The sequence below is a fragment of the Simochromis diagramma genome, unplaced genomic scaffold (genome assembly GCF_900408965.1).
Source record: "Simochromis diagramma unplaced genomic scaffold, fSimDia1.1 OVJJ01000010.1, whole genome shotgun sequence".
Lineage (NCBI taxonomy): Eukaryota > Metazoa > Chordata > Actinopteri > Cichliformes > Cichlidae > Simochromis > Simochromis diagramma.
The window spans coordinates 104,495-117,491 of record NW_024387008.1 but is presented as its reverse complement, the minus strand read 5'-3'; the positions used below and the strand labels follow the sequence as shown (position 1 = coordinate 117,491).

The 12,997-nt window shown below is 38.5% G+C and overlaps 1 protein-coding gene across 2 annotated transcripts; it reads right to left on the bottom strand.

Moving 5' to 3' along the window:
* Positions 1 to 2,709: 2,709 nt before the first annotated feature.
* LOC120739292 (major histocompatibility complex class I-related gene protein-like) lies at positions 2,710 to 12,490 on the bottom strand. 2 transcript variants are annotated; one of them, XM_040041006.1, is made up of 6 exons: positions 12,292 to 12,490; positions 8,483 to 8,752; positions 7,655 to 7,933; positions 6,800 to 7,114; positions 4,724 to 4,828; positions 2,710 to 4,564 (listed from the first exon to the last, which is right to left on the bottom strand). In XM_040041006.1, exons 1-6 carry the CDS (start codon positions 12,341 to 12,343, stop codon positions 4,491 to 4,493), a joined length of 1,095 nt encoding a protein of 364 aa, XP_039896940.1. In that variant the 5' UTR covers positions 12,344 to 12,490; the 3' UTR covers positions 2,710 to 4,490. The 2 variants fall into 2 exon arrangements, with proteins under 2 accessions (XP_039896940.1, XP_039896941.1); XM_040041007.1 differs by having other exon boundaries at positions 2,710 to 4,555.
* Between the last annotated feature and the right edge of the window lie 507 nt (positions 12,491 to 12,997).

Here is a 12,997-nt window from a genome sequence, read left to right as displayed (position 1 = left end):
CTGTACATGGATGACATCAAGCTGTATGCCAAGAGTGAACGAGACATCGATTCACTGATCCACACTACCAGGCTATACAGCAATGACATTGGAATGTCGTTCGGACTGGAGAAGTGTAGTAGGATGGTAACAAAGAGAGGGAAGGTAGTCAGAACTGAGGGGATTGAACTACCAGAAGGCAACATTGCAGACATAGAGGACAGTTACAAGTACCTGGGGATCCCACAGGCGAATGGGAACCATGAAGAGGCCGCTAGAAAAGCTGCAACCACCAAGTACCTGCAGAGGGTCAGGCAAGTCCTGAGGAGTCAGCTGAATGGTAAGAACAAGATCCGGGCCATCAACACGTACGCCCTGCCCGTGATCAGGTACCCTGCTGGGGTAATCGGCTGGCCAAAGGAGGAGATAGAAGCCACTGACATAAAGACAAGAAAGCTCCTTACCATGCATGGAGGGTTTCACCCCAAGTCCAGCACCCTGAGGCTGTACGCTAAGCGGAAGGAAGGAGGCTGGGGACTGGTGAGTGTCAGCACCACAGTCCAGGATGAGACAACGAACATCCAAGAATACATTGGGAAGATGGCCCCAACTGACCGAGTGCTCAGTGAATACCTCAGGCAGCAGAAACCCAAGAAAGAGGAGGGAGACGAGGAACCATCATGGAAGGACAGGCCCCTGCACGGTATGTACCACCGGCAGATAGAGGAGGTGGCTGATATCCAGAAATCCTACCAGTGGCTGGACAAAGCTGGACTGAAAGACAGCACAGAGGCACTAATCATGGCAGCACAAGAACAAGCTCTGAGCACAAGATCCATAGAGGCTGGGGTCTATCACACCAGGCAAGACCCCAGGTGCAGGCTGTGTAAAGATGCCCCAGAGACAATCCAACACATAACAGCAGGGTGCAAGATGCTAGCAGGCAAGGCATACATGGAACGCCATAACCAAGTGGCCGGCATAGTGTACAGGAACATCTGTGCCGAGTATAATCTGGAAGTCCCGAGGTCAAAATGGGAGATGCCCCCAAGGGTGGTGGAGAATGACCGAGCTAAGATCCTGTGGGACTTCCAGATACAGACGGACAAAATGGTGGTGGCTAACCAACCGGACATAGTGGTGGTAGACAAACAGAAGAAGACGGGCGTAGTGATCGATGTAGCGGTTCCGAATGACAGCAATATCAGGAAGAAGGAACACGAGAAGCTGGAGAAATACCAAGGGCTCAGAAAAGAGCTCGAGAGGATGTGGAGGGTGAAGGTAACGGTGGTCCCCGTGGTAATCGGAGCACTAGGTGTGGTGACTCCCAAGCTAGGCGAGTGGCTCCAGCAGATCCCGGGAACAACATCGGAGATCTGTCCAGAAGAGCGCAGTCCTGGGAACAGCTAAGACACTGCGCAGGACCCTCAAGCTCCCAGGCCTCTGGTAGAGGACCCGAGCTTGAAGGATAAACCGCCCGCAGGGGCGTGCTGGGTGTTTTTTTTTGTTTATATATATATATATATATATATATATATATATTGTCCGCCACTGGCAGGGGAAGGGGTTGGGGGGGGGAGATAGGCCTCCAAACCTTGGAGGGCCTGAGATGTCCCCAGAGAGGTGGCGTCTGATACTCAACCTGACATATAGACACAGACATACAGGCACTCACAGATACAAACATCCATTCCCACCCTCATGCTCTCATATGCACTTACTCCACACTCAACCAACGTGGAGACAGACATAAAGAGACGCTGTACACACGATCACACTCCCCAAGCGTACTCTACAAACCGGGTCTAGGTACCCTTGCCCCTGGAGGGGGAAACTGCACCCAGACCCAGGTGGTGTTACCCTTTTCCCTGCGGTGGGGAGAGGCAGACCGCCCCGACTCCGCAGCAGCAGGGAGGCCCCACACTCCAGACCGCAGTCGGACGGCCAACTCCTCCTCCTAGCCCCCCCGCTCCAGCAGGTCGCAGAGAATGGGGGTGAGAGAAGACTCCAAACCTCCCTCCCTCCAAGACTTCTAAACTAGAAGGGATTTAAACAGATCAGATTTCATCTTGCTAAATATGAAATTGTTATGAAGCAATCTATTTTCACTGAGATATGCAAGTGTTCAGAATGACCAGATGTAACATTTAGCTGAAACATTGTGTTTCTTGTTGAGTTTAAAGAATTATGTCAGTATTGTCTTTATGTAGGTCTTATTGTTCCTGATGACGCTGTAGTGTTGTTTTGACTTACAGTTGTTATTGTGGTAGAAAAGAGATGTTGTGCCATGAGTAAAGTTATTTACAGGCCTACCTTGGAAGCACAGTGTTAGTCCTTGCTGAGAATACATGCAGGCAGGAATGGGACTTTATTTTGATGGGCAAACCATGCAGCCAATCACATGCATAGACAGAGTGGGATCATAACTTTATCTATAAGAAGAAGGGGGCAGACTTTCCCAAGACAGCAAGTGTCTAAGGGCAGGTTACACAGAGATGGCGTTGCAAGCACTTTGGGGAAAAAACGAGCAAAAGATTTCCCCCAGGGATCAATAAAGTATTCTGATTCTGATTCTGATGAAAAGCATAAAATGAGAAGCACCTGGCTTCATTTTGATGATACTGGGTGTCCGAGTGTCTAAATGAGTCTCACAGGCATGAATGAAGATTTCAGAGCTTAAAATAGGCTGATATTTGCTAAATGAGTTGAACAGGGCAGAACTTTTTTTTAAAATAAATTTTTATTCATCTACATTCATCACCAAAAAGTGCAAAATATAAAAAAACCATACATCCCAAAGCACTTCTCAACTCCATTTTTTGGTTACAAACAGCCATTAAACCTTCTTTTTATGTAAAGTTATATATAAAATACTGACTTCATTTGTATAGTCGCAGACTATTTTCTTTTTCATGGGTACCATCACCAGGGGAGCAGAGGAAAGTATAAAATGGAAGATTTAGAACAAAACGTTTTCCGGTGTTCAGTATATAAAGTAACGGATCTAACATAGAATCAGTTCCTACAAACCCACACCATACTTATAAAATATGATTTAATGTTGTAAATTAACTTACCAAGCACAAATCTCTACAGCAATAATGCAACAAACAGCAGTGCTATTAATCCACAATACTCCATCTTTCACATAAGGGAAGAAAAGAAATACTGACACATTTTGGTGCTGACACTTGTTTGAACGAATATCGGTTCACTGCCTTTTATACTATTATTTGAAGGACTTGTCCTTAAAAAGGTTAAATACACCAAATATTATTTAATCTTTTCCACCACTACCTGCATTCCAAATATTGTACAGGTGTGTGGTTTAGGTACAACCCCTTTAGCCGCACCAAAGAACATACCCACTAGAGCTTTACATTTTTACATGCTGTAGTGACATATTTTGGAGCATTTAAAGTTGCTGTACATCAATAAATATATTATATCCTAAAGTTTAATATTATGTATGCATTAAGTACATAGTAACTACATAAATTGCTCAATTGTTTGTTTGTTTTAATCATTTTTCTAGTTACAGAAATTTCAGAGGTATATCCCTCAAAACTGTAACTGCAGAAAAGATGCACAAATAGTTTCCAAATACAGGAAATTTATTTTCACTGTCTTCGTAATTTAATTTTTGGGACTAATTTTTATAAACTACAGCAAAAGCAAAAATAGATATTTGCAAATTTGCCTAATAATTGCAAAATTGTAAATACACTTTGCAAAATACAGCATGTGCATCAAAATAAACTATTTCCAGGAGTACGATTTAGTTTAGTTTCTATCAGAAACTATACAGAAAGTCATAAAGTCAGACATGACTTTCTATACCACCAGTGAACCTTTTGAAAGGCCCTGTAGAGAAAATGACGTCACTTCCAGTGTTCGGATGTAATGGTGGACATGTGATAGTTCCTGCTGACAACCTGGTGACGTTTATTCCAACTTAGAAAGTACTGTGAACAGCTGATCAGATCGGCAAAGCGTTATGTTGGATTGTAATGTTTTTTTGTTGCATGCACTTTTTAAACTATTTTTGCAAACCCAATAGTGGAAGGAAACAGCGACCTGGTACAGGTTGAATGCATGATATGAAACTACAACTCCTCCTTTTTCATATGCATTTTTGCTCTAGCTTATTTGGTTGCAATTCTACCGGGATTTAAAAATATTAACGTAAATGGCAACTTGGGCGCTTTAGAAGGGTTAAATAGCCCTTTATTTTCTGTGACATATGTATACCAATGCAAAATGATCACAGATCCATCCTAGCCACCCCGCTGATAATTTCCTGGCTCTGCCAAGGCTCATAGAACCTTAGAATTGACATCATTTTTCTTCACTTTTACACCGCTCTTTGCGCATAAATGACATAAAAAATGAAGGTAGTGCAATCACTAAAATGATTAAAAATCTTTTTAAAATGATAAGAGGAAAAAAGATTTTCTACAAACAATCAGGTTTGCATTAAAGAACAAAAGAGTTCAATTAAAAGTAGAACACTATATAGAGCAGGCTGTGGGCTCTTGATTCAGTCTCACAGAGAGTTCAGTGCTGTTCTCAGGAGCTGTAAAGTCCACAGGAAAAAAAACAGTTTTAAGTGCTTTACAATCAAAGTTTCTATTAAATATGTAAAAAAAAAAACTACATATACTATGCTGTAGAAATAATGTAACTGAGCCATGAAATGCAGCTACTCACTGACTGATGAACTCAGCTCCTTTGAATTTCTCACCTTTTTTCTTTTTGTAAACAGCAAATCCAACAGCAGCAATGAGGATGAGAACAAGTAGAACAACCACTGTTGCAATAATTGGAGCTGTTGTGTCAGAGGGATTCTCTGCTCATTAAAAAACAGAAGATAAAATGTGCAGATTAAGCAGGTTAGAACAGAAAAAGTCCATTCTCTAGTATTCATCTAGCTACTCTATAAACCACATAATGAAGAGAGGAGGTGATTACTATATAATCTCTGAGTTTCAATTGATTGAAGTTTTTACAGGAGTTCTTGTTTTTCATTTGAAAAACACCCATTAAATTCAGTCAGGCCAAGAATAGATAACCAAAGATTTTATGGATTAGAGACACTTTGATGAATATTGAAATATAGAAGTTCAAAAATCACTGTTAGGATTACAGAGTCTGGCAGTGAAATGTAAAAACTAGAACCACGAAAACATATTTATTATATCATTGTTAAATGTAAATTGAAATTCAATTATAATGAGTTAATAATACTTTTTTCTTTGTGTTGATCCCTATTAGTTTTTATTATAGTAATAACTAATTGAGATCAGAGAACAAGCAAAAAAAACTGGACAAAACATTAAAATGTCCAATCACAGTATCAGCAGACAAAATAAATCAAATGTGTTTCTCTTAACTTAAAGGGTAAAAAAAAGGCTACACACATAAAGACTAATATACACCACTGAGCCCTGCTCTCAAAAACTGACATAGATGTAACTCTGTGAAGCTGGATTTCAGAACTAAATGCTGAAAGTTTTTAAAACAATTTTAGCACCAGCTTCTGTCAGTATGGAACATGAAGTCATGTGGTTGGTTGGTTGTGGCTAATTGATTTACATTAGTTTATGTTAGCTAACTAGGAACAGAGTTGATAACTCAGAGGACAATAACACAGTCCTCATATATAAAGTATTTTACAAACTTTACGGCTATCAACTGGATTTGAGTGCAGCTAGCCAAACAGCGAACAGCCACTCCCTGCTAAAGCAGGGGTATCAAACTCCAGGCCTCAAGGGCATACTTGCCAACCTTGAGATCTCAGAATTAGGGAGACATTCAAAGTTATAAAATAAATAAAATAAAAGTTTTATTTAATTTAATCTAACAACTTTAATCTCAACCAAACCGATTTACTCATGAAAAAAACCAAACAATAACACTTATTATTTAATAACTTATTAAGTTATTTAAGTGACTTATATATCATGTTTAACCTGAGTAGCGAAAAACGATGTGCTGGGAGTTTCCTGTTCTCGCTGGCTCAAATATTTGAAGTTTACACAGCTACATTCTTGCCTGAAGATATATTAAAAGTTTATTTTGCGACCCAGAAAGAGTAATAAGAGTAATATTAAAATTAAGTAGCTGCAGTAGTAGTAACCACTGTTGGAAACTGGAATTGGCTGGGCCAATCTGGGATATGGTTTTTCAATTTTGTTGTCCAAATGGAAAATTGGGAGAAATTCAGGAGAATGGTGGCTCCGGGAGATTTTCTGGAGGGGCACTGAAATTCGGGATTCTCCTGGAAAAATCGGGAGTGTTGGCATGTATGCTCAAGGGCTGGTGTCCTGCAGGTTTTAGAGCTCACCCTGGGTCAACACACCTGAATTAAATGATTAGTTCATTACCAGGCCTCCGGAGAACATCAAAAAATGTTTAGGAGGTCATTTAGCCATTTAAATCAGCTGTATTGGATCAAGGATACATCTAAAACTTGCAGGACACCGGCCCTCAAGGCCTGGAGTTCAACACCTGTGTGCTAAAGAGACAGACAGTGAAAGTGGACTATATCCTTGGTTTGTTAGCATAAACGTTATTGTTGCCGCAAGGGGTAGCCCTAACATAAACTAATATAAATCTATTAGCCGCAACCAACCAACCAACTACATGACGTCACATTGTGTACTGAGAGAAGATGACGCTAAACATGTTTTTAAAATTGTAAGCACTTATTTCTTAAATCCAGATTTACAGACAGAGTTACATCTATGTCTGTTTTTGACAGCAGGTCTCAGTGGTGTATATTTGCTGTGTAGTGTTTCATGTCCCCTTTAATCATTACCAAATTTCTCTCCCCAGTTGGATCTGATTGCTGTTTTATCCAGTTTGGTTACAATGTTGTCCTCAACACCAGAGAGCTGAAACACACAGTCGTATCTTCTCCAGTCTTCTGGTCTGACTGATGAAACATTCAGATCAACACACATCTGGAAGGTCTCATCATTGTTGGGGAGGATCTCTCCACAATCCACACCTTCATGAATCTCATCTTCATCTTTCCTCCAGAACATCATAGCTCTGTCAGGGTAGAAACCTGTAGCATGGCAACTGACTGGAGAGGAGGGAGTCTTCTGGAGGAGAGACACTGAGGGAAGAACTGGAGAGAGGGAGTATTAGAAAGAGATTGAATGATAATGGATGGAAGTAAATATAAGATGAAAAATGGGGAAAGAAAGGAAAAAAGAAGAAAGATGAAGAAATTTAATTTGGCAATATTAAGAAAAATATATATTGTCAAGAGTGAAGCATGTGTAGTGTACATATTCGATGAAAAACAGCACAGTAGCAGTAGGATATAGTGTGGCTGGAAAAGTTTGAAATAAATCAAAGAATAAATTTAAAGATAAAATCAATATGCAATTGAAAACTCTGAATTAGAGCCAAAGAGTCACCAGCTTTGCGGCAGCTGCATAAGGCTGTATTGTGCTATAATTTTACCATGGACTGTGTTCATGTAAATCTCTTTCAACCATGAACATTCATATAAATGTCATGTAAATAAATCAGCTTTTTTCTGGTTATTTGCACATTGTGGATAGACCTCTGGTCTGATGAGAGTTATCAGAGTGATTTGGCCAGGTAAAAAGAGACTCACTTTTGTAACATGGAAAACTCTGACTTTCAACATATCTTCTACCTGTTTTCTTCAAGGAGCTGCTCCCATAATCCAAGAACATCTTCAATCTCTCTAGAAAAATTGTACCGAAGAGGTTTCCAAGGTATTTAATTAGATTTCTGTCACCATCCATTGTCTGTTTGACAATGTTAAACTCTGGTTTCAGTGGGATCCATGTCATTGTCTTTAGATCAAATTCCAAATAGCCTTCTCCATTATAACCTAACTGTAAAAAGCCTTTTACCTCTCCAGAGTTTTCATTCACTTCAGAGCTAATCATACACTGTAAAATGTGAACACCTGAAAAGAGAAGAAGAAACAAATATTACAATTATGTGTGTTAATTGTAGATCATGTGACACATTTCCATCCTCAAAGGTCTGCATTTTCATCATGATTCAAGTCAGATTCTGACAACCTTTATTGATTTAGCTAATGGAGCCTACTGTGGAGACTCGAATTGTGGATGATTTAAAACCAGCTCGGATGTGATTATTCAATATTAAAAGAAAAGATTAAACACTAGAGGTAAAGACTGTTTCAGCACAGAAGTCAGCTGATAGATACATAGACTACAAAGTGTAAGAACCTGAAAAAAAGTTAAAAGGTTTGAAGACAATAACAAAACCTAGCTATTTTAAATATAAGACTAAGATTTAGAACAATTAAGTAATTACAACAAGTAAATATGTATGTTTTACATCAGGTTTCATGGTCTTAATTAAGAAGCACAAAATTAAGGCTGTAAATATTTTAAATTATAATTATTTTAATTAATTTTACATAAATCAGTTTTGTTTAGATACATCCATAATAATATGACATAATATATCAAAGAAAGTACTGCACCTCCACTTTGGTTTAACAGCTGCTTTAAATTAGAAATCGAGTTTTGGTAAATGCCTGGCTGATGCTCAAAACACTGTTGAGTGTACTCCCCCAGTGCGCCAGGGTTGTCATCAAGCATTTTTTTCACCCAGTCCTGTCTTGGTTCTACTATCTTCTTGCTGGCGTCACAATAAAGCACCTCTGTGTCATCAACTGCTAAAACAAACATAAATTCTGAGATGTCTGGGTTTCCAGAGGTTCCAGTGCCAAAATACTTCAGCATATGGCTCACTGTAGGACAGACAGATGTTTAAGATGTTAGCAAATAACCAAATAAAACATGTAGAAAGATGTTTAGAAATATGACTGATTCATTGGGATACAGTAAAGGCAACAGAAGCGTCTGCAGCAGGCTGATGAAGTCTAATGAACAATAAAACTTGACAACAGACCATCTTGATCTTATTTTGGTAAAAATGTGTGGGGCCAACAATGTAAAACAGTCATAAAAGCTTTTGAACAAGATTATTTGAGCCTATAATAATTGCATCAATAGCATGGTTGTTTTGAGCTTTAAATTATTTCTTTGAACTGTTCTTTTTCCGAGGTGAAACGATTGTATCAGTGAGAACTAATTTTTACATAATGCATTTCAATGGGAAGGTGTCACCATGTCAACTATTGAAAAGGGTGGGGAAAGACAGAGATTTAACCCTTTAAGACCTACCATAGAACCAAGTCCGCCAGAGCTTATATTATATTTTTACATGCTGTGGAGCCATTTTTGGGAGCATTTCAAGTTGCTATACATCAATACAACCATTATAGCCCAGATTTTAATAATATGTATTCATTATTCATCGGACCGGCACAGCGTGTTTCTGGAATATTATGTTTTTGTTCCTGCAAGCGCTTTTTATGCAGTTTTTGCAAAGCTTTATGTGGAAGGAAACCGTGACCTAGGACAAGCTGATGGCATAAGATGTAAGTACAACTCCTCCGGTTTCATATGCAAAAAAAAGTTTTGCGCTAGCTTACGTGGTTGCAGAGCTACCGGGATTTAAAAATAGTTACGCAAAACAGAGCGTGCCCGCTCCGATCGGCTGTAAAGGGTTAACTCCTCCCGGCTTACCTTTCAGTACATTAGAGAGAGTGTACATCAACAACAACATCCAGTCTTTTATAGAGTGCTACAACAGAGTTTGTATGCTTTTGCTAATATCAGATCATCTTTATTTTTAATCACAGGCAAATCAAAATATGAATTTCAGCAATATGTTAATTGACAAATGTAGTTAAGTAGTGAAAAGGTCTAGACCTTGTCTGTGAGAATGTGCTAAAGACAAATCTTACTGATCTAGAATTACACTGCCAGGCAAAAGTTTGGACAGTCCTTCTCATTGTCACGTGTGGAGAAAAATAAAGGAGGATCCAGTTGCAGGCACTCGTGGAGGTGCGAAGGAGGTTTATAGTAAGACAAAACAGAAGTTGAAAATGGCAAACAGAACTAAAGATAACCTGAACTGGGAAAACTAAACTACTAAACGCAAACAAGGAGGGTGCTCAGAGGCACATGACGGGAGAACCCATGGACAATGCACAGTAGATTCACAGACAGACCAGCGACTACAATATAAGAAGACATGACTTAAATACACACAGAAGAACACAGGGAGATTACACACAGGTGAGGAACACAGCTGGAAGTAATTGACGAGACGAGACAAGGGAGGCAAAACTGAATACACTCACATAAGACACGGACTTTCACAATAAAACAGGAAACAAGAAACCACCACACAAAGACGCAGACTAGAACCAGAACTGAACCTACACTAAACATGAGACACAAACCCTAAGAACTAATCCCTAAACACGAAAAAACAGAAACATAGATTAATAATAATAATAATAATAATAATAACCAACAAAGCAAATAAACCCAGTTGAGATGATTTGGGATGAGATGGACCATAGAGTGAAGGTAAAAGAACCAACAAGTGTTCAGCATCTCTGGGAACTCTTTCAAGACTATTGGAAAACCGTTTCAGGTGACAACCTCATGAAGCTCGAGAGAATGCTATGAGTATGCAAAGCAGTAATCAAAGCAAAGGGTGGCTATTTTGAAGTGTCTAAACTATAAAATGTATTTTGAGTTATTTCGCACTTTTGTTTACTACATAATTCTATATTTATTCATTCATAGTTTTGATGTCTTCAGTGAGAATCAACAAAGTAAATAGTCATGAAAATAAAGAAAAAACATGAGAAGATGTGTCCAAAATTTTGACTGGTATTCTACATGTAATGAATGAACCATTACGTGAAGTATATTCATGTGACTGAATGTTCATATGTAATGGATTTTTCTATGTTGAGAGTAACACAGAAAAGAAGAAAATGTGATGAAGTGATTTTAAAGTTAAACTTTAAATAATGCATGTGTAAAAGTCAGATGACTTTATGTAAATGCTAGACAGGGGGAGAGAGGGGGGGGGAGGCAAATGTCCACTTGGCAGCATAGAAAAAGAGGGCACCCAGGAACATTCTTTGTTCTTCCCTTTGTGTTCTGTAAGATGAGCAGCTCAGATAATTGGCTCTCAGTTGGAAATTCCAGCAGAGATCTAAGTACCCTGAACCACTGCTCAGACTGTGCACTTGCAAGTTGTTTTTAGTAAAAAAAATTTTCACTTTTACTCTTCTCATTCTTTGCCATATTAGATTATTAACTCAGAAGGATTTAGACTCCATTGTTTCCCTGGTGGATTGCAACTTCCCAAGATTTCCATTGTTTTCAGTGTGGGTTATAACTTTGAGAAGGTGTGGATTTCCAGGATTAAATGTCCAATGGATGCTGCTTTCCTGTTGGACTATTATTATCAACTCTGAATACAGAGATAAACACAACTGTAGACCAGGATATTCTCCAACCTCTCTTCCCCCAAACAAAAGTACTGTTTTATTTCCTCCTTGAGCAGAGTCGGTTTTTATTGAGATATTTTAATGAATTTACAGTGCAGTGTGCATCTCTCTCTTCTGATATGAGTGAATGGAGATCCACTATATCCCAGTAGTCATTCCAATAGGACAACATTGATTTGATTACACCTTGAATTGCAGTGTTTAAGTGATTGGATGGTCTATATTAGTCTTCACAAACAGCAAAAAAAAAATGAGAAAGGGTTTTTGTTTTGTTTTGTTTTTTTTATACATGCACTAAATAGAAACAGTAGTGTCAAAAACATTAATTCAGTAATTATAAATCATTAGGAGACCTTACTTGAATCTCCCATGGAAACTGTGATTCTTGTAAATCCTTGAGAAGGGCTATAATCTCCTTTGTCTACAATTGCGCATTATTATTTATTATTGAAAAATCACCACAGCAGCTAGCAGTATCTGAGTTGGCAGAGTTTTATGCCAGATGTTCAAGTAATTCTCCAGCTGAAATTGAACCAGCAACCGGTTCACATTCTTTTGATGGTTGACAAGTGAAAACTTCACCAGTTTTGGGTATCTTTAATCTTTTAATTATAATTATATTTTATAATTATCAATGCTCTAACATGTACATATCTGTTTTAAAGGTTCTGTGTGTTTAGCTTAAGTAGTTATTGAAGTGTCTCTTACTGCTTTCTTTCACTAAATCTAATACACACAACTATCAGAGCAGTGCATTTATTTGTCACATCTGTTGTAAATACGTTTTTAATCTTTTTAACTTGTACAGTTAGATTCACCTGTCTGCTGACACATTTTAGTTGCATTTTCCTAAGAATAGCATTGCCAAGTAAATTATTATATATTTTGATTGTGGATCCCAATCTTACCTGCAGATGCAGCGTGACAAAGGAGGAACAGGATCATTAGCTTCGCCACCATGTTCAGTGTGTTGGAGTTAAACTGAAGAACGAACAAGAGTCATTTGGTTTTACAGGCTTGTTCAGTTTGAAGGTATTTCCTGGTTCAGGTTGCGTTTTCAGGTATGTTCAACTTTAGCTGAAACCAAACACAACTTTAACTCTTACATATACTATTTAAATTTGACTTCAGTCTCTTGTTTTATTACAGAGGCATAAAACTTGTTTTTGTAAAATGTCTGTTACCTGTTCCTGCCTGTGTGTGCCTGCATTTGTGTAAAATGTGTGGGGAAAAGGGATTTGTTCATTTTATATGTCCTGCAGCAGAGTGAACACCTCCTCTGTTTAAAGAGATAATTTGAAGGAAATGAACATGATTTATTGAAATGCAGATTTTTACTAATCTATGCTCCACTAGCAGAGTGGAGTTTAACAATGTTATGAACTTGCTGGAGTCAAGATGCCATTGGCACCAGAGATGAAGCAGGTAAAGGGCGTAGATTTGGTTTTGGCATTGGTGGGGACGGATGATTCAACCACCGAATCCTGTTTTGTTTTTTTTCCTTTTTGTCTCTGCTTCTTGATAGAAAAAGAAGGAAATATACTTGCCTGTCAATGTCTGCTCTGTTATCTATCAACTTATGAGCAACATGAAAGGTTCACACTTTTTAACATT